This window comes from Athene noctua, chromosome 7 (assembly GCF_965140245.1).
Source record: "Athene noctua chromosome 7, bAthNoc1.hap1.1, whole genome shotgun sequence".
NCBI lineage: Eukaryota > Metazoa > Chordata > Aves > Strigiformes > Strigidae > Athene > Athene noctua.
This window is the reverse complement of record NC_134043.1, coordinates 18,661,598-18,688,983: the sequence shown is the minus strand read 5'-3', so window position 1 is coordinate 18,688,983 and position 27,386 is coordinate 18,661,598. Positions and strand designations below refer to the sequence as shown.

The window sequence follows — 27,386 nt, the reverse complement described above, 5'->3', positions numbered from 1 at the left end:
CATGTCCAAGAAGTTACTTAGAAGGGCAGAGTCAGATAAAGCATAGGACCTGCACAATGGTGAAGTAACCTAATAAAGGATGAGCCACATTAGGGACACCTAGAAAGATTAGAGAGGGCACTCTAATCTGAAAATCTGTATTGCACACAGCAAGTCTTGCATCAGCTTTCATTGCTTCTGCAAGAGACTGCTATCTTTAATCTACCAACAGCACAAAGAGCAGAGACTAAACAATCCAAGCCTCTTATTTACAACCGTAGTAAATTCATCTGGCTGCTACTCCAGTGGAAATTGGTGTAATTTGCAGTCAGCAGCAGCTTTGAATAGCAACATCAAGAAATGCAGCCAGGGCAGCTTTATCTGCTTCATATAGACAAAGTATATGTCAAAGCCTTTGGGAGAGGGGTACATGGGCATACATAGAAGAAAGTGGTCACAGCACAACATGATTTGACTATACCCAGTCTCCCCTGTTCTTGTCACTGGAACAGGCTCCCCAGGGATGTGGTCACAGCACTGAGCCTGTCAGAGTTCAAGGAGCATCTGGACAATGCTCTTAGTCATATGATTTAGTTTTAGGTAGTTGGACTCAACGATCCTTATTGGTCCCTTCCAGCTGGAAACATTCTATGATTCTATGATTAGGGTTACAAGGACTACTGGAGATGGGCAGCCCAAAACAGGGAGTCATAATTGGCCCTCTGAATTCCTATTCTCCTCTGCATTCAAATATTGTGCAGAATATATTGATTCTTAGCTTGGTCTCACTTTTCTAAACCATGAATTAATTGGCAAAGCTAACATAAGGGAACAATCTTCTGGAAAAAAAAAAGTATGCAGTCAACATGAGGGATCTTCCTAGGTAGCAAATTATAGGGATTTAAGTATCAAGTTTTGTGATTGCCAAAGTGAAGAGTCAAACTATGTCCGTACTTAATATAGTACCTAGACAAAAGGTTTCCAGAGGTAAGTGCTGCAGAGCCACAAAACAAACATTTATTACCTCTTTATGTTGCAAATTTGCCCACAGTTATAAACTGGCTTTGAGAAACCATGATGAGGAATTTCCTGACCCACTCTGAGCTCCTCCTCCTTGTCTTCACTTACTCCATCCATTTCTGGCCCACTGAAGAAAAGGATACAATCAGTTACTCGGCCTCCCTGGATGTGTCCATGTTGAGAGAAGTGCAGCTGGATGAACTTGCCAAAGCGGCTGGAGTTGTTGTTATAAACTGTCTTGGCATTTCCAAAGGCCTCCAGAATGGGGCTGCAGAAACAAGGCAACGAAGATATTACTGGTGATGGGATACCATTAAAACAAAGTATGTGCCCAGCGTTTTACCATTTGCACAGTGTGCACTGCCCCGTGAGATTAGTTTGTTACAGCACCAGACTGGACAAGCAGGAAGAACTCAAGGGCAAGAAAGGAGGCAAGAGCAATTTAACACGCTGCTAGATAAATTTTAAACCTTTGGGATTGGAGTTAATTAAATCAGTCCCAATCAGTATGGGCAGCTGGTGTTCCTGCTGTTGAGGGCATTCCCCACCAATGTGGCTTCAGGAAATGAAAGGTGGCAAGACCCAGCCAGGTTATGCGCTTAACACAGCAGCATCCCATGAAATGGGCTTGTATTTTTTTCAGGATTTTCAGAAGCATCAGACATATATGGCAAACACTCTGTAGCTTTAAACCACATACTTCTTTGGTCCTGCTTCTATCTTTGAAAGAGAACCCAATATGAGCCATCTCTTAAAATTACAGGCAAACATTTTCAAACTAACAAACAAATATTAAACTGATGTGTTTGGTACTGAAATTTGATACTGGAACACACAAGCCCTTGTTACTTAAATCTTGCTTAGGTTGATACAAGCCACATGGTTTCCATGTAGAGGGACTATACACATACTCTTAAAATGAAGTTTTCAAATCTATAGAGTCACATCATTCACTTCTGGGAAAAAAAAATGTTGCAAAAATGTCTATCACCAAACTTCAGGTGGGTGATGAATTGAATAGTTTTGTCTCTTGGTCACCTTCCTGTCTTCAGGAGGTTCACACAACATGGAAAATGGTGAGTTAAAATGCAGCTTGGTTCTTGCTCCACAGAACAGTACAAAGGAAAAGCCTAAACCATTCAAACTGACACAATGAATCCAGGATTAAATATTAATTTTGGCAGTTTAGCCAATTCTAAAATAATCTGAAGGCCTGACAAACAAGGAGACATGGAGATGCTACAAGAACGGCCCATATGTGGTTATGTTTAATTTTCAAACATACAGAGTTTTTAGCAAAAATTATTGCCATTATTACCCTGAGTAATACTGGCTTTTTAAACATCTCTATCAATTTACTGTGCAGTCCCACTGGAGACAGGGGCAGATACAGGATTATTCACAAGTTAATAATAACAACATGACAAATAATCACAACTACAGATACTACTGGAGTTTGCTGAAAGCTTCAGGCCTTGCAAGTGTTAGCTAAGTGGTTGTGGAAAAGGCCCAATAACCTTCAGGGAACTTCATGCAGTATTTTCCTAATTTACCTCTTGAAAATATCACTTTAAATAAACAAAAGCATAGAAATCAAATCACTCTGTTATAACACATTACATAGAAATCTCTCTGCACAGATCAGGAGGTAAGTTCCTTGCCCTGGAGAATTTGAACTCCCAAGACCCACACCTGTGAAACAAGTATGTAGATAAGGACATTGAACAGGAATATCCCACTGAACACATCAGCGCCATGAATCGACAAAAATTAATGGGGATAACCAGAAAAGGGAGGACAGGGTTGTGTATATGACCACCACAGCTGCAGTGCAAGTGCTGTAACCAGCCAGCCAATCTTTATGGCTCTAAATCATGTTAAATTAGATAAGCAAAGCACAAGGAAGCATTTTTATAGTTTAGTTTGGCAATGGGCTCACTCACATGAGTGTGGAAGTCCTTCAGGATGGGGGAGGGAACAGGCACATGGGTGCTGAGGCTGGCAGCAGCTGCAAGGCAGAGGGGTGGGTGAGCTGATTCAGCCAGGCGTGAGGGCAAGCCAACTGTCTACACCAGTGGGCACATCACAACGTGGCATCTGATGCAGCAGTGAACTGTGCGAAGCAGAGTGGCGCATCAGGAAGGTGATGCTGGCTGCTTGGCTGGACGTGGACAGGGTGTGTTGGTGTGTTGCAGGACTCCAAACGATGGGAACTAGTTTCAGCAGAACAGCACAAAGTGAAGCCTGGATTTTAGAAATATTGCAACATATGCAGCTCTAGGGTTCAGATGCATAGCCAAAGATAAAAAAGAAGATTCGAAGATTAGAGGGATGAACAGGTAAGGTGGCTGTGCTGTCAGCAGTAGCAACCAACATGGAGAAGGGAGCTTCAGAGTGAAGCAAGCAAGAAAAAGAAGTGAGACAAAAGTTAGCAGAATTTTTAATGGACTGATGGATATTTTCAAGATGGAAAACAGACCAAATCAACAGTGCCAAGGGAGTTTTAAGAGCCTGATTTCTGAGAAACACACCCAGCATGAACATTACAACACACCAGCAAACGATAGAAAGCTGATGTAACGGCTTTGTTTATAATGCTGTCTGAAATGGAGAAAGAATCCAGCATTGTTCCTGGGTATGTGCTGGGGTGCAAGGATGAAAATTTGCCATAAGCTAACCCAAGGAGGGCCAGTAGCAGAGCAAGTGAAGCTGAGCTGCAGACATATGAAGCAGTCTTGTTAGGAGTGGCAACGGCTTCTCGCCCTGGGCCAGGTCTTCAGCTTCTCCAGGGAAAAGGTGACAAACCAAATTCTCTTGCACTCTCATTGCAATAGCTCATGTAGCACTAGAGATGTACACAAAATGGGTTGCAAGCTCTTACTCCAATTCACCTCACAGCTGTGGGATCTTGCACACTCAGGAATCACCTACCAACCATCGTAAGCTTTCTAGATCACAGGCAAGTTACCGCTTAATCACTAAGCAGGTTTAAGCCTTCTAAGCTGCTTGCCTTAAAGCAGATTTTGCAGATCTTGAGTCATGACTGTATTACACTCAAGAGCTTCTTCCAATTTGCCAATGTCCCTGGTAAAATCTGCACACCTACAAAGGATAAATCATCCACAATCTCTTGAGCACCAGGTCCAAAGGCAGCAACCCTCTGCTTAGTGCTGCTCTGCTTATAAGGATCCTAAAAACTGCAATGCTCTTGCAGCTGCCACATTAGAGCTCCGTGTCTGCTTAGGCTATTTTCACCACAGTTACTAGTAACTTTCTTGTGTCACTGTCTTCCAGGAAACATTCCTTCTCCCTACTCTCTGGGCCCTGAAATATGCCACTTGCATGAGAGTCACTTTCGCACAGATGGTTCAAAGGATTCCAGCTTACTACACAACTAGATCCTGTTGCAGACATCTGATTTACTACTCTGGATGTTTCTGTAACTATCACAGGCTCAAACTGGGACCAACCTGCAGCCTCACCCTTGACAGTACCAAACTGCAAGATGCCCAGCAAGGTCCTCCAGTCACAGGCAAGACAGTCTTGTGTTGGAAAATTTTTTTAAAGTTTAATTCATTAAATAGAATTCAGGAGTTAAGGAAAAGGAGGACATGAACAATAACAGACACTTATGTAAACATCTTTCCTCCATCCTCCCAAGGCTTACCTGAAAGTTAAACACTTATTGTCCTCCTTTTCTTAGCCCCAGCTTCCATTTTTACCTCAGGTTACAAACAGTCTCTCGCAACTCCTGCAAAGCAGCAGGCAGCACAGGAGGCTGGGTTCACACACATAACTCTTTCTTTCTGTTGCTCTTTGTTGCCTCGTTTTCTCTGCTGCACTTTGCCTCTCACTGGTTTTCCTCAACCGCATTTTGCTTCTTCAGGTTTTCCTGACACTTTTTTCCTTGGTTTCCCTCTTCCAGCGTGGGTCACCCATGGGCCACGGTCCCTCAGGAGTGTCAGAACCTCCTTCAGCATGAAGGATCTGCCACAGAGCACATCTCTATGCCCTCATGGCTGCCAGTTTCTTTTCCAAACACATCTGATCTGGGCACCATGCACTTCCCTGCCTGCCTGACACCTGAGCAAGGTTTTGGTGGGTGGTGGTTACTCCCTGGTGCCACCTTCAGCTGAGACCAGCTCTGACCAGTCCGGGGCCTCTTCCCATTCAGGCCCTGCTGCAGCCCCAAGCAAACCTCGCTCATGCCCCTTACAGCTCCCATGGATGCTCCTCTGTGAAATCACCTGTCTGGACAGCAAGCGAGCTGCAAGGCGACCCACAGGTCCTTTGAGGGCAAGACATACCAGTGGCCTGAAACACAGAGGCCAGGGGAGAGCAGGGGCTAAAGGAGGAAACCAGGAGTCAGAATGTGATGGAGACTCATCACGAGCACATCCACAACGGAGAGCTGTGGGAGACACAGACAATGTGGACCAGCCAGTGAGGGACGTTATCCATGTCCCCTCCAGTCACTGCCACAGGAGACATAGAGCTGGAAGGAGGAACAGCGCAGTGATGTGCAGGTGAGCTCAAAGGTGCAGCTGGGAGGGCACAGGGGATGAGTTACTGAAGGAAGGAGAAATCCCAGCCTTGGCTAGAGCAATAATTCTCTGGCTACCATGAGCACCCTGCACTGCTATTGGAAAGAAGCCTAATTCATCCATGGGCAGCTGGGACAGCAGCCAGCGCGAGGTGTCCCGGGGAGATCACGACCTCCGCATTCCCCTGACATGACACCGTTCAGCTGCATGATCCTCACTGCTGAGGTTTGGCTCTGTCTGCTGAGGTTTGGCTCCATCCGCAGCCTGACTGCCCAGAAGGCAGCAGAGCCCCCACCAAAGGCAGGCTGCTCCAGCACGCTGGTGCCCGTGAGGATGACTGTACCTGCTTTCCAGGATGGCTTCTTCCACACGAGTGCTCTTCTCAGATGGAGGGGCCCCAAGGGAAGTCTGGCTCATGGCTGACAGAAATTTCAGCAGCAACTTGGTGCTCTCAGTCTTTCCAGCTCCACTTTCTCCACTGTTAAGAAAAAACATACATTTCATTTACAAATCTAGGACAGACATAGCTAATGACCATCCCACCCACAGCAGAGAAGTGATCTCCAGGAATAACCATGTGGCGTCTCCACTGTGGCAAGCAGGGATCAGGCAAAGGGTAGGGAGGATGGCGTGAATATTTAGGCAGATGTCATTGCAAACAGAGCAGCAGGAGCAAGGCGTGTAATGCAGTCAGGGAATAGCCGGTTCTCTCATTTCTAACCTTATCAGAACACACTGGCTGTCATGACGCTTCCACAAGCAGCAGTAGCACTCGTTAGCGGTGGCGAAGATATGGGGAGGCAGCTCACCCAGGCGGTGCTGTCTGTACAGGTCTATGGCATCCACACTGTACAGACCAGGGATGGGTTTGTAGGGATTTACTGATGCCAAGATGGAACCAATGTTTGTCTAGGGGGAGAAAACAAAACACAGCAAGGAAATAAAGCTCCTGAAAAAGAAAAAAAAATCACAATGAACCCAGACCCTGAAATAACTCCTGATGAAGGGAGAAAGCCTAAGTAAGGAAGTTGGGCTTCAACAGGGAGCTCCCCAATTTGGCAAAGAATGTCAAACCCCAGGGTAGGGGCTGCACAAATGGGTATGGATGGGGAAAACTGAATTTTGCTGCTTTACAATAAAATGTTCTTAGTCTGTTGTCTTTGCTAAATTAAGCTTACACAATTTAAAAACATGAAGCTATCTTCATACCCAGCTACCCTGCACCGTGCTTGAAGCTGAAAAGCAGAGCCAGGACTGAAGGACTATCAGGAGATACCTTCAATGCCCCTATATCCACAGTCTTAAGTGGAGGGGGTTTGGCAGTGTTCAAGCACCTCCTGAACAAAGAAGTGGGACACAGACACACACACACACACACATATGCAAAGAGCTACTAAAATGTATCATTCTTCTTCTGCTGAAAAATGCTGTTTGGAGCAGTTTAAATCATTTGGTAAGCCAAATCAAAGTTGACAGCTGAAGATGAAGCTCAGGATTTCAGGTAAAAATATTTCTATGTTTTCTAAACATTTTATTTCAAAAATATTTATTCTGAAAATCTCACAGTTCAAGAAAAGAGTTAGTGAGCTTTAAAATAAAATACCCAAAGTCTAATATTGAATTTCAAACATATTCTTTTGTGAAGTCAGAAGGAAATAAAATTTGGGGTTTGGGGCATGACTTTTTGGTTCAGCCAGCCAGCTCAAATCCAGTTATTCTCAGCGCTGTGGTTCAGAGAAGTGGTGCCACCTCTCTCCTAAGAATGGCTTTGTAATATGGTCCACATCCATCTCAAATCCTGCTTCTGGTGTGGTGGCCTCCTTCACAGGGACATCTTGGGCTGCTCTACTCCAGGAATACCCACTCTCAGCAGAGGTAATGGAGGAAACACTTAGATTGCTGCAATAGGTGCCAAACTTTGTGCCCAGAGACAACATCTAGTTTTATTTCTATACCGTCACCACATACATACAGAAGGATTTGCATGCATCCATTGGAGAAGCTGTAAAATAACACTTGGTGACAAGAAAGACGCATGCTTTCTCCCTGCCAAATGAAATCTGAGGCCATACTGCAATGCCAAGCTCTGAAGTCAGAAGCCAGACTGATAAGATGCTGTAGTCACGAAATTTAAGACTCATGTATTAAAGCAGCAGTCAGAGATCATTAGGGGGAAAAAACCATTCACCTAGGCCTAACTGCATTATCAGTATGAACAGGCTAGCACGGAACAAGTCCTGAGGACTCTCTGACATGGACCTTGTTGGGCAGAAATATAACTCATTGGTGGTGAAAGCAATAAGCAAGCAGATGATATTTGGCAAGACAGGTGGGAGGAAAGAGGAAAGCACTGAGAGAAAAGATGGATCGGGAAAAAGCATTGTACAAGCAGTTGAGCAACAGACATTGTCCAGAGGCTACAAGACAGAGATGTCCATCCTAATAATTCTCCCAGACCTTCACAGATTTTTTTCCCCTCAGATGTTTCATTTCACATTTCCCACTCTAGTTTCAGCTCTGTCAAGGAACAGAGCTCCCACCGCAGTCCTTTCCAGAACTTCTTCCACTACAGCCATCTCTTTCAAAGGCTTTTCTAGGAAACTTTTCCATCTCCCAGTAGCAGTCTCGTCATCACCTGTAGTCCCTTACAATTTCTATCCATAATTTTTAACAGCAGTGGCATCTGTGCTTCAACCATGTACATACCAGCCACTCTATTAGCAAGGAGTGACCATCCCCAGAGAACTCTGTAGAGCAGGAAAGCCATGCATGGCATGTCTGCTTCTCAAAACAATGTATCCTACTTGGGTGGTTAGATATGACAGAGCTAAGGACAGTACAAAATGTGGCAGTATAGCCCCTGACTCATTTATAATCACTCACATTATGTTGGGTCTACTTTTCAGAATCACAGAATTGTCTAGGTTGGAAAAGACCTTGAAGATCATCCAGTCCAACCATTAACCTAACATTGACAGTTCCCAACTACACCATATCCCTCAGCGCTATGTCGACCCGACTCAAACACCTCCAGGGATGGGGACTCCACCACCTCCCTGGGCAGCTCATTCCAACGCCTCACAACCCGTTCTGTAAAGAAATGCTTCCTAATATCTACTCTAAACCTTCCCGGGTGCAACTTGAGGCCATTCCCTCTTGTCCTATCACTTGTTACTTGGTTAAAGAGACTCATCCCCAGCTCTCTGCACCCTTCTTTCAGGTGGCTGTAGAGGGTGATGAGGTCTCCCCTCCGCCTCCTCCAGACTAAACCCCCCCAGTTCCCTCAGCCGCTCCTCGTACAACCTGTGCTCCAGACCCTGCACCAGCGTCGTTGCCCTTCTCTGGACACGCTCGAGTCATTCAATGTCCTTTTTGTAGTGAGGGGCCCAAAACTGAACACAGGAATCGAGGTGCGGCCTCACCAGTGCCAAGTACAGGGGTAAGATCCCTTCCCTGTCCCTGCTGGCCACGCTATTGCTGACACAAGCCAGGATGCCATTGGCCTTCTTGGCCACCTGGGCACACTGCTGGCTCCTGTTCAGCTGGCTGTCAATCAACACCTCCAGGTCCCTCTCTGATTGGCAGCTTTCCAGCCACTCCTTTTATTAAGGGATATACAGGAATTGAAGGAATGAAAGGGGAAGATGCACTTGAAGGGGAAAGGTAAAAGCTGCAGGTTGTTGCTGTGCTCACATAATTTCCTTAAACAATTTGGTAGAGCTGGAATGGTATTTCCTAAAAAAACAAAAGGTACTGTTGAGATTGTCAGTGTTCCTGTATCACATTAATTATTGGTACCCCCACCAGTCTAGATATACTACTACCTACAGTCCCTGACCAGAAAGGATCCCCTCTAGGAACTCATGGCAGGATGCCTCCAGACATACAGCTCAGAACTGCACTGTCCTTTTTCACAGCAGTTGTCCACTTTGCTTTCTCAGTTTTCCATCCTCTCATTAATTATTTTTATTATTATTTTTAATACTAGTTACCAGTATTCCAGGTTACCCATTCCTTCAGATGAATTTGTTTTCCAGAAAATTGTGGTATGTCTCTTCTGTTTCTGATCTCTCTTATTTCCTTTCAAATATTTTTGGCCCTGACTGATAGGCATAACTCCTCTCAGTACAGCTTCATCTGCAACCTTAGCCTACTACACTCTTATCTGAGGAGACCATTGAGGATGATATTAAATGAACTCAAGCCCTGTAACATGCATGGTATTCACAGATCACTGCAAGTCATTAGGTGGAACTACAGCTGACATTCTCAATTTCTGCTTAACTGAAAACTATATGCAGTTGGGCTATGGCAAAACCTAATAGTCAGTGATAAGATAACTGCAATATTAATGTCTGCACTGCAGAAATGCAAAACAGCACTTGTACAGTTCGGTGTTGTCCAGGTCAGGCGTTGTGCAAACATATACACACATATAGTCCCACTCAAGGCTTACAGTCCTTCACTGAGGGGTTCTTCCCAGTGTTAAGCATGTTACAGAAGTCAAGTCCCTTCATAGATCTTCAAAAAATTCAGATCTGAGATGCACAGCTGACATTCATGCACTATGCACGAGCAAAAAATGACATCATATTTAACCTTTAACACCTTTACACATAGGTGGAGAAAGCCACAGAACTAATGCTGACAGGAGAAGGAATGACAGATCAGAGCTAGAGGAAAGGCTTAAGGAGATACAGCTGCTGTGACACTGTCACAGTGCTGGTGTTGTGGCATTTCTGGTGCAAGGCACAGGCTGAAAAGGGAGAGAATCCTGCCTCACATCTCAAAGTGTGAGGAAGAGGAAACAGGAGGAATATGGGAAGAGCTGCACAAACACATAGCATGTGTAAAACACAGGTCAGGAAGAGCAGCAAGGACAAGGGCCATCAAAAGAGTGCGTCCACGTGGGTACTGCCACAGGGTCACAAGGCTGTGTTGATAGACAACAGGCAAGGGGGTCTACAGCAACAAAAACCAGAATTTGCAGTCTCCTCTGCACCCCAGTGCAGGAGATGGTTCAGAAACAGGGTCACTTTATTGATCATTTCCTGGAATACAGGTGCATATGGTTTGGTTGCCTGGGTAACAGTTGCTATGCAACACAGATAGAGATTTACATTTTTCCTGTCATAATCTGAAAAACTCTCGGTGCACATAGCATGGACGAGCAAGGTAAGAGCAAAGCAAAGTAAGGCAGTCTTTGTAATATATCCTCCTTGTCCTTTCCAACTCTCAGCAGAGCACACTGCCCTCCCAGCACTCCAGGGATGCCTCCTTCCAGGTGTGCTTTCTCTCACAAGTCCCTTTCCTGACTCCTGCCTCCTTCCTGAACACCCGAGAGGAAAATCAGGAGATGCTTTGAGTATTCATCCATGCAAGGAGAGCAGAGCAACTCAAAAGAGGCAGAACTGCATGTAAAAGTAGAATTAGGCAACAGGTTTGCTTTCCTAGTTTTGTCAAGCAGTAGCTTTATCTGGATCATGAGGGATACTCAACAACCCGTGTACATGGCACTTTCCAGTCTGCTTAAACCTCTGCCATAAACCTCTGAACAGCAATAATGGGGAATCTGGGGAATATAAACGCCACCTTGTAAAACATGGATGTTCATGGAGGATACAGAGCTGCACAATTACCACGGAGCATAAAGGTGAACATTCATGTTTTGAAGTTATTCTACAGATGCAGAGAGGCCCCTCTGGTAGGGGTAGGGTCTCAGAGGGCTGATGGAACTGCAAAGGGAGAAAAAAACCTCCATTTCCATCCACAGGAAACAGTATTTCACAAACAAAGTGGCAGTCCTGAAGCTAAACAAAAATCATTAGCCAGAAGGGATGCGGCCCCGATTCAGCACTTACATAGATGTTACCCTGTTGGTAGCGCTGGTGCAGGTTAAGCAGGATGGCAGCTTCATGCAGATCTCCCAGCATGGACATGTCTTCTACCCCATCAACGCTGGTCTGGTGCATTGGCAAGACCTTTTCTCTGGAAAGGGAGGCCTTGGGATACTGGAATATCTGAAAGAATGGGGAGAAGGACAACTAAGCTCATGACACCCGGGCACATGCTCTGATTTCCTACCAGAAACAAGCCCCTTTCCAGAGCTTTATACCTCAGCACTGGAAAAGGAAGTGAATAAGGCACAGATTTGTTCCCTATTTTTAGAGTAATTCTTTCATTCTTGTTCCTCCTATTTGAGCTCTCTGGCCAGAAATCATACAGTGCACTCTCTTCTTTTGCTACTGAGTTAATCTCCCCCCTTCACTACTGACAGGGACAGATCAATGCAAGGTTACTTGACTTTTACTGAAATCCAGTTAGGAAGAGCAGGGGACCAGCCTCCAGTTGCACTAGGCTGGACAGGTATTACACACTGTACTCATGACTACGAATAATGACAGCAGCTGCTCCCAGGAGATCAGGAACAGTCTTTCACAAAAACACGGGTAGGATCATGTCTCTGACTGCGGGGAGGTTAAGACAAAGCTTACTCACGTTCCAGGTTTGGCCCTGCATTCTCCATAGGAGCAGCCAAAGTGTCTGAGAGAGGTTGTTAAGTCAAGAGCAAAGGAAAGCAAAGCAGATGAGAAACCAAATAAAGTAGTGACATCCTTTGTGCTTGATGGTATGTATGCATATAATGCAGCTTTCAAAATGTTTGTCCAGTGACAGCTATTAACTTCTAGCACTGCTCTGGGAAGTACCCACTTCTCTCTCAATGCAGTCACACTCTTCTTGCCTCAGTTGCTGCCTTCTTCCTGCTAGAGCTTCCTCCTCCTCAATAACCCACTCTTCAGCTATCAGGTCATCTTCCTCACCCCGTTTCAACACAGCTGAGACTATGCGACTGTTCCCCTTCACCACAGCCACATCCCAGCCTCCTTCCCTCCTCCTCAAGCACGATGCTGGCATTTCACAAAAGTTATTTCAGTTGCTTCCCACTGTTGGATTTAACCATATGCCATCTCCCACCCAGCATCCCAAGCTGCGCTAGATGGTAAGACCCAAGATAGACAGATAGGAGACTTCATACAGGCAGCCTGGAGAAGGCAACTGGCCCTCAGCAATCCTTCCAAAGAAACTTGGGCTTTTCCTTCCCTTCTGGGGCTCTGGTCTCTAACTCATTTCCATCCCTGCTTGTCAGCCTCCCAAGTACCAGCAAGAAACTGATGGACTCCACAGAGAATGAACCATGGTCTATAGCACTGATCTAGCTGGTTTCACCTGCCTGCTTTCTTGGAGTGTTTGGGCTGCCATAACTGCTAGGGTGAGGCCAGCCGTGCAGCCGATGCTGAAGACAGAATGAGGTCGCCCTGCCCCCTGCAGTGAGCCACCCGTGTGAGTCCCTCGCAGGGTGCTCACTGCTGCAGCGCATTGCAGGTGCCAAGCAAGCTCCCCTTCTCAGCTCTGAGCCCGCACCCTTGCCAGTGCAGGGAAGGAATAACCTGGCACAGGATCCCTTTACAAGATCCCCGTGATACCTGCAAAAGCCTGCACAATTGAAACACTAGCTCTGTTCCTGGAGGGAGCTGGGGAGGAGAAGTGGGCTCATTTCCCCAGATGTGTTTGCCCCAGTCACACCTGATGCGACAAGGACTTGGTCTCTTCCACTGGAAAACTACCCCACAGTTCAATTTTCTCGCCAGCCAGGAGGCTTTCAAAAATACACAGTTCATTAACAGTGTAGAACAAAGCCTCTCTGGTCTTCTCTGCATTAGTTCTGCACCTAGGTATCAGAGAGATATGGCTCTGCCAGCAGCAGAACCCCCACTCTGCAAGCATGGCCTGCAAAAAACACATCTGGATTTTTTTATTCTTCAGAGAAGAGGCCTTAGGCATTTCCACAAGAGAACTGAGGGAGCCAGAAGGGAGAATGGGAAAACTAAATTCAGGGAGGAGTACAAGCTGCAGATGCACAACATAAACTGGACTCTGTCAGGAGCAAAACCACTACAGCATTTTCAAACCATGAGGCAGCATACCACTCTGGCTCTCTCTTCTCTGCTGACTTGGACAAATTTTGGAAGGGGACAAGTCCATAACGGTATGATGTGATTGTTTCTTATATCTGCCTGGCACTTACTCATTTACCACTGCATTGTCAGCACTTGTGGCCATTTGGGCCAGAAGAAAAACATTAAGAAAACATCCAAGGAAAAAGCTGAGTGGACAAGTGTCCCAGAAGATACCAGGCAGCTGTCAGCACCTGTGCCAAGAGGCTGCTATGCATGAAGAATAACTCTGATGGGTCAGAGCTTGTTTACTTGCTCTTGTAGACAACACAGGAGAAAATGGGACCCTGAAGTGCAACATGTGCCCCAAATATATATACTAAATGATTAGTAGGGATTAGATCATCACCTGTTAAACCTGTCTTGAGCTGCTTGACTGAGGTTATTCAATGATCCCTCTCTAAAAAATATCTGGTTCAAATTCCTCAAAGAGTTAAGCAGGTGCTCCAGCAGGACTGCAGCAAAGGTGGATTAGGAGCATTGGTTCTGGTACTCTCTGGACAGAAACACTGCACAGGTGAAATATATTCCCTGGAGGAGTGGTTTGATGCCACACTGACACCTTAGCTGAGGCCAAGATGTCAGCTGTCTGTCCCTGAGGCTAGGGAGGTTCACCGAATACCCTTGCCCATCACTGCAGCCCTAGCAGCTCACCTGTCCTCAGGCAGAGGCTGGAGCCTCCAGCCTCACTGAGATTTGTGAGGTGAGGTCTCAGTGCCTCTGGACGGCACTTGTGGCATGTGGAACAGGTTCTAGGCCTTCCCTGGCACTGGCAGAGAGTTGACTTTTAATCTGTCCTCTGCCCTCCAGAGTGGAGACAAGTTTCCAGTCTCTGTACCACCAACAAGCTGCAGGGATCACCAAGGGTCCTGGAGATAAACATGTGATGCTTTTCTGTTCCCAAGATTGTGCCAAAGGGGCTTTCCCTGAGGAGCTCTGAGGTGAGACACAAACGTGACTGAGACATGATGACCCTTCAACTCTTAGAGCTTGAAAGGTGCTGCACTGATGCAGGCCAGCCAGGCCCTTTCTCATCTCCAGCCACTCCAGCAAAAAGGTTTTTGTTACCTCACTGCTCACTTCTGGACCCCTCCAGCAATGTGTGAGGAAAGCAGTTTGGAGGAACATCCTCCCCATCATCCTGTCCAGTTAAGGTGAGCCAATATGGCTCCAGCAGCTTGCACTACTGAGCCGAATGTGATGGCTGATTTTGCCTGAAGCAAGTGAGAAGACAGAAAAACTGATCTTTCAGCAGAGCTGCCTCTGAAATATCCTTTCCAACAAGTTAATACTTAAACAGAAATTTACAGGCACTAATAAGCATATTATTTGGGAAGAAAACCCATCAGCTTTCAGTCTAACTACAAACAAGCCACCAAATACCACACAGGCACCTCACAACACAGCCAAAGATTTCTACTTTCTCTCCAGTGATGAACTGATTGTCTCAAATTTAGGCCAAAGTCAAAACAAAATGACCAGGACTCCAGGACTCTCTCCAAGTGCATGCAATGGTCAGGAATAAAGCAAAACCTGGCTGGCAAACAAGCCAGTATGAGGATTGCCAACCAAGCCAGGTTGAGCAGGGGAGAAATGATTCCTCCTCAACCTCAAATCCACCCATTTAGTGCAAACCTGAGCATGTGAGCAAAGCTCCCACCCAGCATCTAAGTTATGTTTATCCATAAAGCATCCAGCTGGTCTGTCTGTACTGTGGTTTCCAGTCTTCTATTTCATAAGTATCAGCTCCTCCTTTCCTCCCAGGAAATCACATTTCTGATGGATTGTTGCTTGAGGTGTTTTTAAGGAAGTGAAAACAAATGGCAAAAGCTCTGAAGCATGACTGGCTGCCTTACCTCAGAGATGCTGGGCCACAGCAATACATGAGGACACCAGATTTAGGGATCCTAAAATCAGAGGGATCAACTGGCCCATCCAACCCAAAGGAACATGAAGATGTTTTCATCTGAGTTTTCACTTGGGTTAAGACAGCCAGTCCTTCCTACAGTTATCAAGCAATGAAGGAGGCAGGTGAAGGAAGCACACAGGACAACCATCATGGGGGGCACTGAATAAAGCAGGCCCTTTAATGACCACCATGTGATTTTTTCTGCATAAGTCATAAAGCACATGCTCCTTCACTCTAGTGGTTTCTTCCTTCATGGAGGAAAAAACCCAAATCCAGCTTTTTTTAGACCTGTGACTCCACCCAGCATTATCCTGTGCACTTTTTCTAGCACAGACACAGGCTGGTGGTGGGACCCAACCCAACTGGCTCTATGGTGGGATCCTTTCAGAGGTGCCAGGTGGGTTTTGAGGATTTTCCAAGGCCACAGCAGCATATCAGAAGAGACAGAAGCAAGTCTGTGAGAGCCACAGAAATACTCACCATTTGTTGACACTCTGCAGGCTGCTGCATTACCTGTGACAAATGCTCCTGTGACCTCTTAAAATGAGTTAGTGACTATCCAGTGCTCCCAACACAAGGCAGCTCCTCAAGAGAGGATTTGACAGACTACAGTAACCAGATGAAAAAAAAACATGTGTCTGCCAGGTGAATTTGAGAAACAAATCAGGCTCTTTAAAAAGGAATGATGATTTGAAATCTAGCCCTTTCAAAGCAAAACTAAAAAATATGACAATCCTACAACTGACTCTCCACAAGCTGGAGTCCTAAATCCACTTTCGCGTTGTGCCCTCCTTTGTTTGCCAGGTAAAAGACTGAAAGAAAACCTGTTCAATTTTCTGTAACAAAGAAGCTGCCTGCAGAGCACTGTTCACCAAAACCGCTGAGCAGATCTAATTGCTTGCTGCTGGAAGGCACGTTCCTGTCCATTTCCCCATCCTCTTCCCAGCCCAGGCATCAGTTTGACTCCCTAAGAACCTCAGAGAAGGCAGTGAATAGTTTTCCCCGAGTTAGGGAGCTAAGCGGACTCACTGAGGACTCGGATGATCCCCAGAGGTCCCTTCCTACTAATGTTACTCCACAAGCACTGTAGCAGGCACGCCAGGGAACCACAAGAAACACAGGGCTGGAAATAAGGCAGGAAAGCAAGCATTACTCTCAGAGGATCTCAGCTACCTTGTTGAGCTGTCCTATGCACAGCTGCTGCACTTACACCACCATCTGACACGGGCAGCTCACTTCCATGTGCCCCTGACCCAAAGGGCTGATGGCAGAAGCTGCTGAAGCAGACAGTGGTGAGCACAACAGCCCTTACAGCAGCACGGCTTGCAAGAAGCACGTCCCAGAAGAAAGGGCTGCTTAGTTGGTGGAGCTGCCTCCTTCCTAGGAGCGTTTTGCCAATATAAGGGTTTGCTAGGTTGTTAGTGCAACTCTTTCAAAGATGGCACAAGAAAAACTAAGAAAAGTGAGGTAGGCAGACAAATGAACAGCAGAAAGAGATCAGTCTTCTCTTTTTAACCATCTTTAGACCTTTGGCATGGTTTGTAACACAGCCAGGTCAATTTTCAGACAGAATTGCAGTATCTCAATTGATAAATTTCCTTTTAGCATGAAGGTCATGCAAGACCAAGAAGTCCATCTTGCAACTTGGCATAGGTTACAGCCTCATGCAAACTTTGCTTACCGCCCCATAATCTGAGGTGAAGAGCACATTTCCATCGGCACATGAGACAACAGTGCATGGCTGCAGCTGGTCCTGCTCCCGCAGCCATACCCTGGCACCCTGAAAAAAACAGAAGATCTCCCGTTAGAAAGAACTGGAGCCTGCAAGATCTGCACCTGGGGTGCAAACACCCAAGGAAAGCTGGGGGAAACTGCAGTATTCAGAGGCTGCTTTCAAGCCACAGCTCCTTAAAATTTTTAAGCAAGTCCCACTTACCTTTTCAGGGAAACTGGTTTTGACTTTTTTTAAGTAACATGAGAGGAAGAAAAAGTAGTTTTAATCAGCTTCATGTGGAAACCAACATAAGAAAACATCAACTTTTATAGGAAGAATCACAGAAAGATACAAACACATAGAAGAGTGGGTTTGACTGTCTAAATATTTTCAAACTTAGAATAGCCGGTCATTAAAAGTCATGCTATAATAATAATAGAAAATGTAAATAAAGAATGTTTACAGTGTCATACACCCACACATCACTGTAAGTCAAAATGCTTCCAGAAGTCATCAGCAACAGCTAAGTAGACTTCACAGAGTTTTGTTTTTCTCTCTTGCAGGAGTTTCCCTGGGTAAATAACATAACATGAAAGTTTCTCTGATGTGTATATACACTGATTTATATACACTCTGATGTATATGTAATAGCCCTGCTGCATATATAATTTCACACACACTACATCTTAAATTGCTCAGTGTCTGTCAAGACAATCCTGAGCACAAAGGTAAATTTCTGGTTACACATATGCAGGGATCTGCAGGGCAAGCACCTACCAAAAAAGTGCTGGGGAAATCAGTTTCCTGGATTGACCTCTTCTGCCCTGCCTTACTTTGAGACTTGGTACAAAGGAAAGAGCAGGAGCACAAAGGCAAATCAGGGACAGCATCATCTGCAATTATGCAGAATTAGGCATAACATCACACCACATTTCAGTTATTGCAAACTAATCTGTTCCATGTCTTCCCATAGAAATCACATAAACTCTGCTTAGGTAAGTACTGAGAAAAAGCCAAAGTGCTAAACTGTTGAGTAACATTAAGGCCATACTGCTTTTCATCGATTCACAGACCTACTTTCTTCCTAATTTGTTTTCTGCCCCTAAGTTATTGATTATAAAAGCCCTTCCTATCCTCTTAAACCTGTCAGCACCATTAGCTCTTTGCTTATAGGTTTATTATGTTTGAAGAGATGCAAAAGTATTTCTATATAACATTATACAGAATGTGGAACACTAATTCTATTTTTAATGATTTATTTTAGTTTAGGTGGGCTTTTTAAAATTACTTTAGTCACTTTAAACACTTTAGTAGCCTGGATTTTCCTTCTTGTAAAAGATACACCTACTGGCCAACCTCCAGTCCTCAGAATAAAGGAACTGGTTGTAATGACATTAAAAAAGGCCTACATAATTCTAGCTTTGCTGCTGTATTCTGGTCTAGAGTTTCCACAGCAGGCAGATTAATTTCCCCTCATCAAGTGAATGAAAAGCACCAGTGCATCTGATCAGTACCTAAATCCAAGAATGGTGTGCAAGGATCACCCTCAGGGCTAGTGAGCAATAGTAATACAAAGAAATGTCTTCTTATGTTGCAGATTCAAGTTTCAAGATCCCAAAGAGGTGGTAAGCAACACACTGAATACAGATTTTGAGGAACTATACAGAGGTCTTCATGACATCCTCTTACATTTTCTGAAACTCTTGATGCTTGAGACAAAGTGTCCTGAGGCATCTGGGCAAGACATTGCTGTTGAGAAATCATCCATTTCCCAAATTGCATTCTGACTATGCCACATAAACATATGAACAGCAACACACGGTAGCAGAAAATCTTTATGCTATTTTCACCAAAGGCAAGGCTCCTACTACTATCGTGGTATCAAGAGCAAAGACTCAGAAAACAGAAAAGTTGTGCATGGAGTTCCCAACAGTGGGATGAAAGAAAACCTTTTCTAATGCACTTACCATAAACACTCATTCCTGACAGTACATTTCAATGCTTCCAGACACCAGTAACCCATGGCACATACACAAGCACACACAATGCGCCCCCCAGCATTAGGAGTGTGCCACGCTCACAGAGCCCTCCATGGTGTGTCACCACAGAGCAGGAGGGTCCAAGTTACACAAACTTTCCACTCCCTGAGCTCAAAAATTAGTTTGGAGATAGAGGCAGTTGATAATCTGATGCACAAGAGACACTCCACAGGCACAAACACTATTATTTATTAGGTACCATTTAGAGGGAAAAACTGGGGAGATGGACAATAAGATCCCTGTGGTATCTTCAACACCTAGAAATTATCAGAAAGTCCAGACTGACCCAGACCCCTTTCCCAGGAGAAGTCCATGTGTAAAAGTAGTAAAAATACTCCCAGAAGCAGATCTAGTTCTTTTATACAATACTGAACCATTTCCTACATACTTATGGCAGATCCTTCTGTGTGATTCTAAGGAATAGAAAGCAACACGATGAAACTCCCAGGCACTGTGGCATTTCAGCTGCCCAGAACTACTTATTCCGTTTCCTTTGATGCTGTAGCTGTTTTTACAACAGCTACTGCCTCTGTCCAGTAGAATAGCTGCACTCATTTATGTTGTTTCCAAAAGGAACATCACGCTCAGACAGCCAGAATAGGAACCACAGAGCAAATAATTATTATAACTTCTGCCCAGCATAGTCCCCATTTCCTGAAAGGCTGAGTTTGGTTTAGTGCATCTCCTTCCATCAGCCCTTTTTTCTAAACATGAAATTCCCCAAGGAGCCTTGACTAAATACAGAAACAGATGGTGACACCAGAAAGACTGCCCTCACATCACTCCCCTCTCCCCCAATACCACACATTTCATTGATCAGTTGATAAGATTAAATTGAGCAGAAAACTCCCAAGAACTGCCAGGCAGCAAGGCTGAACTTCCATGGGAGAAGCAAGGGCAGCAAAGCAGAGCACAGCCCAGCACTGCAGAGCAGTGACCTGCTAGCTCTGGGGGGTCCCAGCTCCTGCAGGCACCACAGACAATGGGAAAGCCCCTGCTCTCCTAGCACAAGGGTAAAAACCCTTCAGTTTTCAAACTGGGATATAGGCAGTCTCACCCACATCCAGAGACAAAACAGTTTAACAAAATAAGGCCACAAGCTATCACTGATTTGAAGAGAACAACTTAACAGACAGCTAAGGAACAGCAAAGTGATGATTTTGTGCAACCACTTTCCACTGAATAAAGCTGGCTGAATACTGATGATACAGTAAACTTAAGCCCCTTATATTGTGAGAATAGCACATCCCCTTCCAATTCTGCTTTTAACTAAGAGTTTATTAGGGGGGTTGTTTTGGTTTTAAGTGGAGCAAACCCAGCACATACTGAAAGAAAGAATGAATTAGTAATGTACCAGGGTAGGTCACTTGGGTGTTAAATGAACTCTCCGAGACCAGCATGCTCATTCCTATGGCCTCAGTGACGATCTGCCCACAAACTGGCCTTGCCACAAAGTGCATAGCAAGGCACAATCCTGAACACTGATCCCATAACATGGGGTTATAATTTAGACAATAAAGTTGCTTGCATACCAAGAGCTGTATTTCATCACTACCGCCTCACTCTCACACCATGATGTCTTCCACTGTGGAGAGTAAACTCTAAGACGTTATTTTTCTCTGTTCACATAACACCTGGCACTTTGGGGTCCTAGACTTGGAAATAAATAACATTCCCTGGTATCATCATAGCAAGAAATCAATTGAAGTCACAGATTTCTTTGGCCTTCTGTGCCTTTTGTGAATGATTGATACCAGGAGTTATCTCTTGCACTCACACGCCTGTATCTGCATCTCAGGAGATGCAGTACGCTGTGTCTGCAGGGAAAGGATGAGGGAGATCTTGCACACTGTACCCCAGGGAAGGGGCGTAGAGGCAGACAAGCAGTGCACAACCCTGACAGCAGAAGCAAAGCACCCAAGCATTAAAGCAGAGCATGTAGCTACCAGTGGATGCACCCTCCTCATCAGCTATCCATCTACTGAAGGCAAAGAGAGTGCCAGAAGCTGAGATGCAGATCTCTGTACCCACCCTGTAGGTCTCTTTGTGGAGAGGTGCCTTTGCCTCTCCACAACCTCCCAGCCCAGCAGGAGACACATTCAGGGATTGACATGAGCAAGCCACTGCTCTGCAACAGTACCACACTTCAGAAACAAGTCATCATATCCTGCTTTCCTCTTATGTGTGCAGCCTGGACTACCCTTGAACCTTCATGTTTCCCCAGAACCTCCTCTTTTCTGGAAATGGCTTCTTCCCAAGTGCAAGCAAGAATGGGCTGCCCCAGCTGTACAGGATTTGAGGAGACAGTTACCAGTGCTGCCTTTCTCTGACAGCACTCACATGTCCCCTTCCTCCTTGTGCACAAACCTGCACAACAGCCACGAGTAACACACTTGGCAGGGGCTACAACCATGATGGGCGCATCAATTTTCCCTGAGTGATTCAGAGAAGAAAGGTGGGTTTGGTTGGAAGGCACGTTCCTGTGTATGAAACACGCACACCATTCTCCACTCTGTTCCCATTATGGGATGTTTTTGGCATGCTTTTCTTGTGAATGAACATAGTTATCAGGCTCTAACTCAACCTGCAAACACAATACTACAAGAGACTCTTGCAGTACCTTGGTTTGGGTAACTAACCCTGATCACTGTCGCAGCCATTCAGCAAGGGGCAGGGACTGTAAGTCCAAGTCAAAAATTGCTGTCAGTGCTTTAAGTTTCTCAGCTGTAAGTATTGTGTATATACATACATTTGCCCTCCTAGCACACTAAGACTGTTCAGTGGGATTAGGCACCCAAGCCTTGTGTTTTTCCTGGCGAAGGATCCATATGCTCCTAGGCTTGGAAGCAGCATTGTGCTAAGCCAGCTCTCTTCCCAGCCTCAACGGGCTTTGTGGTTGTAAACCACGCCACAGAGATTGGGCTAAAGGCCCTTGTGCAATCCAGACAAAGCCAGGATCAGGTTTCAATAAATGCACTTTTCAACAGATTGATCTAGATGATCATGAATAAGTGATAGGACAGATATAGAGAGACTTAGCTAATGGATACAAGATTGGTGGGGAGCGGGAGTCCCTGACACCCTAGACCCTTATGGGAAAGAAAGCAACCTTGCTGTTTTTCTGATGTCAGTCTGAAATGAAGTCATACAGCCAGTCCCTGGGTTATATCTGATCAGCAAGACCTGGACCAGCTGCTGGAAGGGAGGGGGCAGCCCGGGAGGCCACAGGTAAGGAGAGAGGCAGAAGCAAGAACAGCTGAGCTGGCAGCAGTCAACACAGAGCTGCTGGGAAGAGGGATAATACCTGCAACAGCAATCAGGATAACAGAAACAGAAGTCTACTTCTTGCAAGGCACAAGGATGACATGCTGTAGAGCAAGAAGGGACTGGATTTCACCCAGGAGGAGCCGTGCTCCCCACACAGTAGCCACTGAGCCTAGGCAGCACAGCTCATGGAGCTGAGCACAAAGCTACAACCGTGGGTCCTGCTGCTCCAGAGCTGCAGCCCAGGCTCAGCCCATGACTCAGACTAGTTCTGCCAATTAGCAGTCCCATTCCTCACTAATTAAGAAGCAAAGCCCTCAGTCTGCCAGCAGCTCTGCAGAATAGCAGTACCAGGAAAAGGTTTGTGCATTTTAAATTGTCTAATCTAAGAGCAGTTTGTCACTTCTGGTCACTGATGTATGTGCACTGCTTCCCACCCCTCTTTTGCCTCCCCCTCCCATCTGTTCTGTTCCTCTCTCCTCCCCCAGTTTGGCTGCTGCACATCTCCCAACTTCAGATATCCCCCAGGAAATGCCTGGTCCTTGAAGGTAATTCTTGCTCTTCTCCAAGGAGCAACTACCCACTACAGCAATGACACCAGCTCCTCACTATGAGAGTGGAGGGAGTGACCCCCCGTTTCCCCATGTTTCAAGGCTGCCCTTTGCCATAAGCACAAGGTTTGCAGAGAGGAGGCAGGTGTGCATCCTTCCAGGCTTCACTGCAAACTCTTTCCAAGTCTCAGCTTAAGATAAACTGCCCCCTGCAATTCCACCATGGGCACTGGAGTCACCGCCCTCCTCAGCTGAAGCAACAGTCCTACAGAGTTTGCAACCACCTGGGAACACCTCACCAGCCTCGAAAATGTATGCACCACTTCCATGCCTCCTCTACGAGCAATTCCCCACCTAAAACCTGAATTAAACAAGTCACTTCCTAGAGCATATTACTCACGTTGGTATGTACAGATGTGTATTCCCTGTCTCTGAACATCCCTGACACATCACAGCAGTCCTGGCTTTCCCACATCTTCTCTGCAGCCCTGGAAGGAAGGAAGCAACATTGCATGTGCAAAAGCCCAACCTGGCCCAAGAAAAACTTTCACTGACCAGCTAGTGGCACCGAACAGAGCAAGTGACTATCCCTGCTGTGCCCTCACCTCAAATATCACTTTGGGTCTCCTCTCCCTCTTGCCAACAAATACATAGTGAGGCAGCTTCCTTGAAGCTCCCCTTGCTCTCTCAAATTTGTCCCATGGCTTCAAGGCTGAGGCTGGGCTGATGGTTGGCTGAGTGGCATTCAAGGTCCACAGAGGAGAGCTCAGGGTCTCAGGAGGCCACAAGGATACAGCACTCTATCACAGAGATGCCAGCTCCAGCATCCTGCCTCCGAGCAGCCACTATACAATGTGTTTTGTCAAAATCTCATATGACAGCCCTGAAACAGTATTTCTTCTGCGATGTTTATTACACACTATTTGGGATTACGTCCAATACCTTTTTGCATCTTGCCACATCCTAGACTTCAATAATTCCCTGCCATGTGGAGTTTTACCATCTATTCACATGTTATATGGAAATGTACACTTTTTAATCAGTCTCATTGCTATGAAGCACAAAATCCCTTTTTCTCACAGTCAGAGGTGGAGGAACAGAGGAATCCAATTCACCTTTTCTGTCTCATCCATTATTTTCTGCTCTTTTGCCATGTCTCTCCCTCTTTGTCATTTCACCAATAAAGTATTCTCAGGGTTTTTAAACTCTTCATGTTGAGACATTTCCTTGGTGTTTGATCATCCTCAGTGTTCTTCCATCAAACACCATACAGAAAGCAAGTGGAATGCCTCTGAGCTGGGATGAACTGTCAGCTAATCCGAAAGAAGAGTGAAAGTGGGGAAAAAGCGGGAAACAGACCAAGTAAGAAGTTGGGGAACAGTAAAGACAATAGACCTGATGTTTCACTATTTTCTCTTCTAAAACCACTGGGGACAAAGACATGTGCTAGTAGCAGCATCCAACTACTAGAGAGGGATGGCAGCATCGTGAATAACAACGGAGACATGAAGAAGTTTTTAATAAACACTCCTGGAAAGCATCCCTCTTGCATCACACTGAGATGCTGAAGTGCTTTCCCACATATTAGTAAATGGAAAGGACATAAAACATTTTAAAAATCAACAGGTCCAAGAGTTCCCAGAGATCTGTCCAGTAAAGTTTCTCACCAGCTGATATTTATTTTTGATAAGCCTTGAAATGCTGAGGAAATTCCAAGACATTAAAAGGGTCACGGCCTAAATGAGGGCAATAGCAGTATTATTCCAAGTAACCATAGGTTGCTTAGACAACCCCAGGGAAAATCCAGCCCTCAGCTTTTCCACCTTAAAGATACTCTAGCTTTAATCATTGTCCAGTGCCAGTCAACATGTGGAAAGAAGTCTAGTCAAAAAGACTTCTTTGTTTTTTGCATCCAAGCGTAAGAGATTTTCATGGCATTGATCACACAGTACACAGTATTCTGATAAAAGTCAGCCCTTGAGGAGCAAACAGCAGCAAAGGGATCTCAATGAATGAGGAAAATCATGACTAGTTAAGGGACTTTCTAACAAAACTCCGCAGAGAAAAGGACAGTACTATTCTGTATTCTCATAAAGAACCTAAAATCAAAAGTAGTACTGACAGTACTAGCAGATGCCAGCATCTGGTAGATCAGTAAGTACCCACAAGGATGAGACCATCAGAGCACTGTGGATTCCACAGCCTGCTTGTTTGAACAAAATGGGATTAAAATACAGCCAAACTGAAAGGTCAACTTCAGGGGAGGAGGACTGCAAGGAGCACTTCAAACAGAGGAATGTCTTCTGGAAAGTCACAGAGCCAAAGAGGACTGCAAGTTGCTAAACAGAAACTGCCAGGACATTTGGTTGCAACAAAAGCTGATGCATGTCTGGGATGTATAAACAGGAGAAAGGAAGTTTACTGCTTACTTATGCTTTGAGGTGTGAGAAAGAAGCCTTATGGAGAAAATAAAAACCCCCTAATTTTTGCTATTCCGAAAGATCCCTTGTAATGCAAAAGTTCTTGTGAAAATGTTAATGCCGTTATGTAGATTTGCCAGAGCTCGGGCTGTGCTATCTGGCCCAGACACTGATAGCAGGGGGACCAGAGCAGCATGTGGCCCAGCATGGGCTACAAACCTCACCTCAGTCCTTGCATACTCAACTAACTAAACCCTGCTGCGAGGACATCGCTGCCAGCAGTGCCGACACCACAGCTCTGCTACCTGCTGCCTCACCTTTGTCAGCAACCCAGAGGAGACCTGGTGCCAGAGAATAATTTCTTGCAGACAGAGAAGTTATTTGGGACGAAACAACTCTCATGAAGCAGAAGAAAAGTAGGACCCAAAACCGGATGGAGATGCCAGACACTTTAGAAATGAAGCAGAATTTATTTTAAACCAAGGTTGTGTAACCACTTGAAGAAACTGCAAAAAGCGGGGGATTCTCCAGAAATAAGAAGCCTTTCCAGAAAGTGTGATTCAGCCAAACCTTAATCATTGGCTCAGGATGCAGGTAGCAGGAATAAACAGGACTAATAGACAGCCCTGGTCCTAACCCAAATTTCTATCTTCTCATCAAATACGCTGATCACTGCATCTGCGAGAGGCCCTGCTTCTGGTTCAGTTGCTATGATAATTATTGCATGTACAATGACAGGACCCAAGAGTCGCCTGGACACTGTGCCAAGCAGTGCATGGCAGGCAGGGCCTCCGTAGGTGTCTTTCCTGGGACTCAGCTCTACAGCACTGCTGAACTGTGTGCAATCTCGGATGGAAATGAGGAGACAGAACCGCGGAACTTAGGGTAACTGGAGGATAACCAGGAAACCCAGACTTGCAGAAGTTTCAGTCTTAATGATCACATTTAAATAGCTCGTACATTCTCCTTAAAGCAAAATGGGAAATAAGAAATTGCAAAACATTTGTGATTATTGTTAAAAAAAAAGTGAGGCAAGAAGTGAAACCAGAGCTGTCCGAGGTGGTTTTGGAGGCAGCAATGGAGCAGCTCAGGATGGCCCAGGGAGACACGGCCTCTCTTCACATGGGGGCTCCCCTCCAGTGCCCGCGCCAGCCCACCCTCACCCCGCTGACAGGATCTGTAAAGGCTGGGGCTGTAGCTCACGCAGCCTGGCTCAAGATGAATGCCCTAAGGAGGAAGCTATCAGCACTCCCTGTCTTCTGCCAGACACTTCTTCATGTCACCTCTGGCATAAGAGCTTTCTTCCCCACAATTGCTGCTCCATAACAGTGCAGCCAGGCCCTCTTGCCCTATATCTGCCTTTTTATGGCTCTGAATGGTTTAGGGGAGATGCAGCTGGGATGGAGGATTCTGCATGTAGGAACATCCATGCTAGTTCCATGGATATCTTCAAGGACAGTGGTACTTCTCTCTAGCTGAACTATGCAGACTAATTAGACAGGGATTGCTCTGTTTGGTATCGACACAATTACATACACAGCACAGATGTAATAGTCAGCATTTCTCTGTCTCTTCCCAATCTCTCCGGATCCTCTTTTCTAAGAGGTCACAATATTCTCTATAAACTACGAGGCGGTCACCAGGGAAAGTTGGCAAAGTTCCTCAGGGGAGGAGAGAGGCTTGGTGGGAATACTCCTTCATCGAGCAGCCTCACTGCTGAAGATGACACTATCTACTGTTTCTTTCCAAGACAGCATTTCTTTCCAAAACGGCATTTTCCTAAGCCAACGGTTGTTAACACATGGGCACTCAGCTCACTGTTATCTGGAAAGACAGCACATCAGTCACGGTCAGCATCACCCAAGTTAGCTGAACCATTTCCCTTGTCTCAGACAAGAGTCTCTGGAAGGATTCTCCAGGACATCCGGCCA

The 27,386-nt window shown here is 45.6% G+C and overlaps 1 protein-coding gene across 1 annotated transcript in view; it reads right to left on the bottom strand.

Annotated features, from left to right (window-relative positions):
* The window catches only part of LOC141962395 (unconventional myosin-X-like), a 96,036-nt gene that overhangs the window by 64,705 nt on the left and 3,945 nt on the right, over positions 1-27,386 (bottom strand). Inside the window, exons 2-6 of the mRNA XM_074910510.1 lie at positions 17,149-17,247; positions 11,405-11,563; positions 6,265-6,452; positions 5,887-6,021; positions 1,143-1,267 (exon numbers count right to left, since the gene is read on the bottom strand). Coding sequence (XP_074766611.1) covers positions 1,143-1,267; positions 5,887-6,021; positions 6,265-6,452; positions 11,405-11,563; positions 17,149-17,247 — 706 coding nt within the window. The remainder of the gene's footprint in view (positions 1-1,142; positions 1,268-5,886; positions 6,022-6,264; positions 6,453-11,404; positions 11,564-17,148; positions 17,248-27,386) is intronic.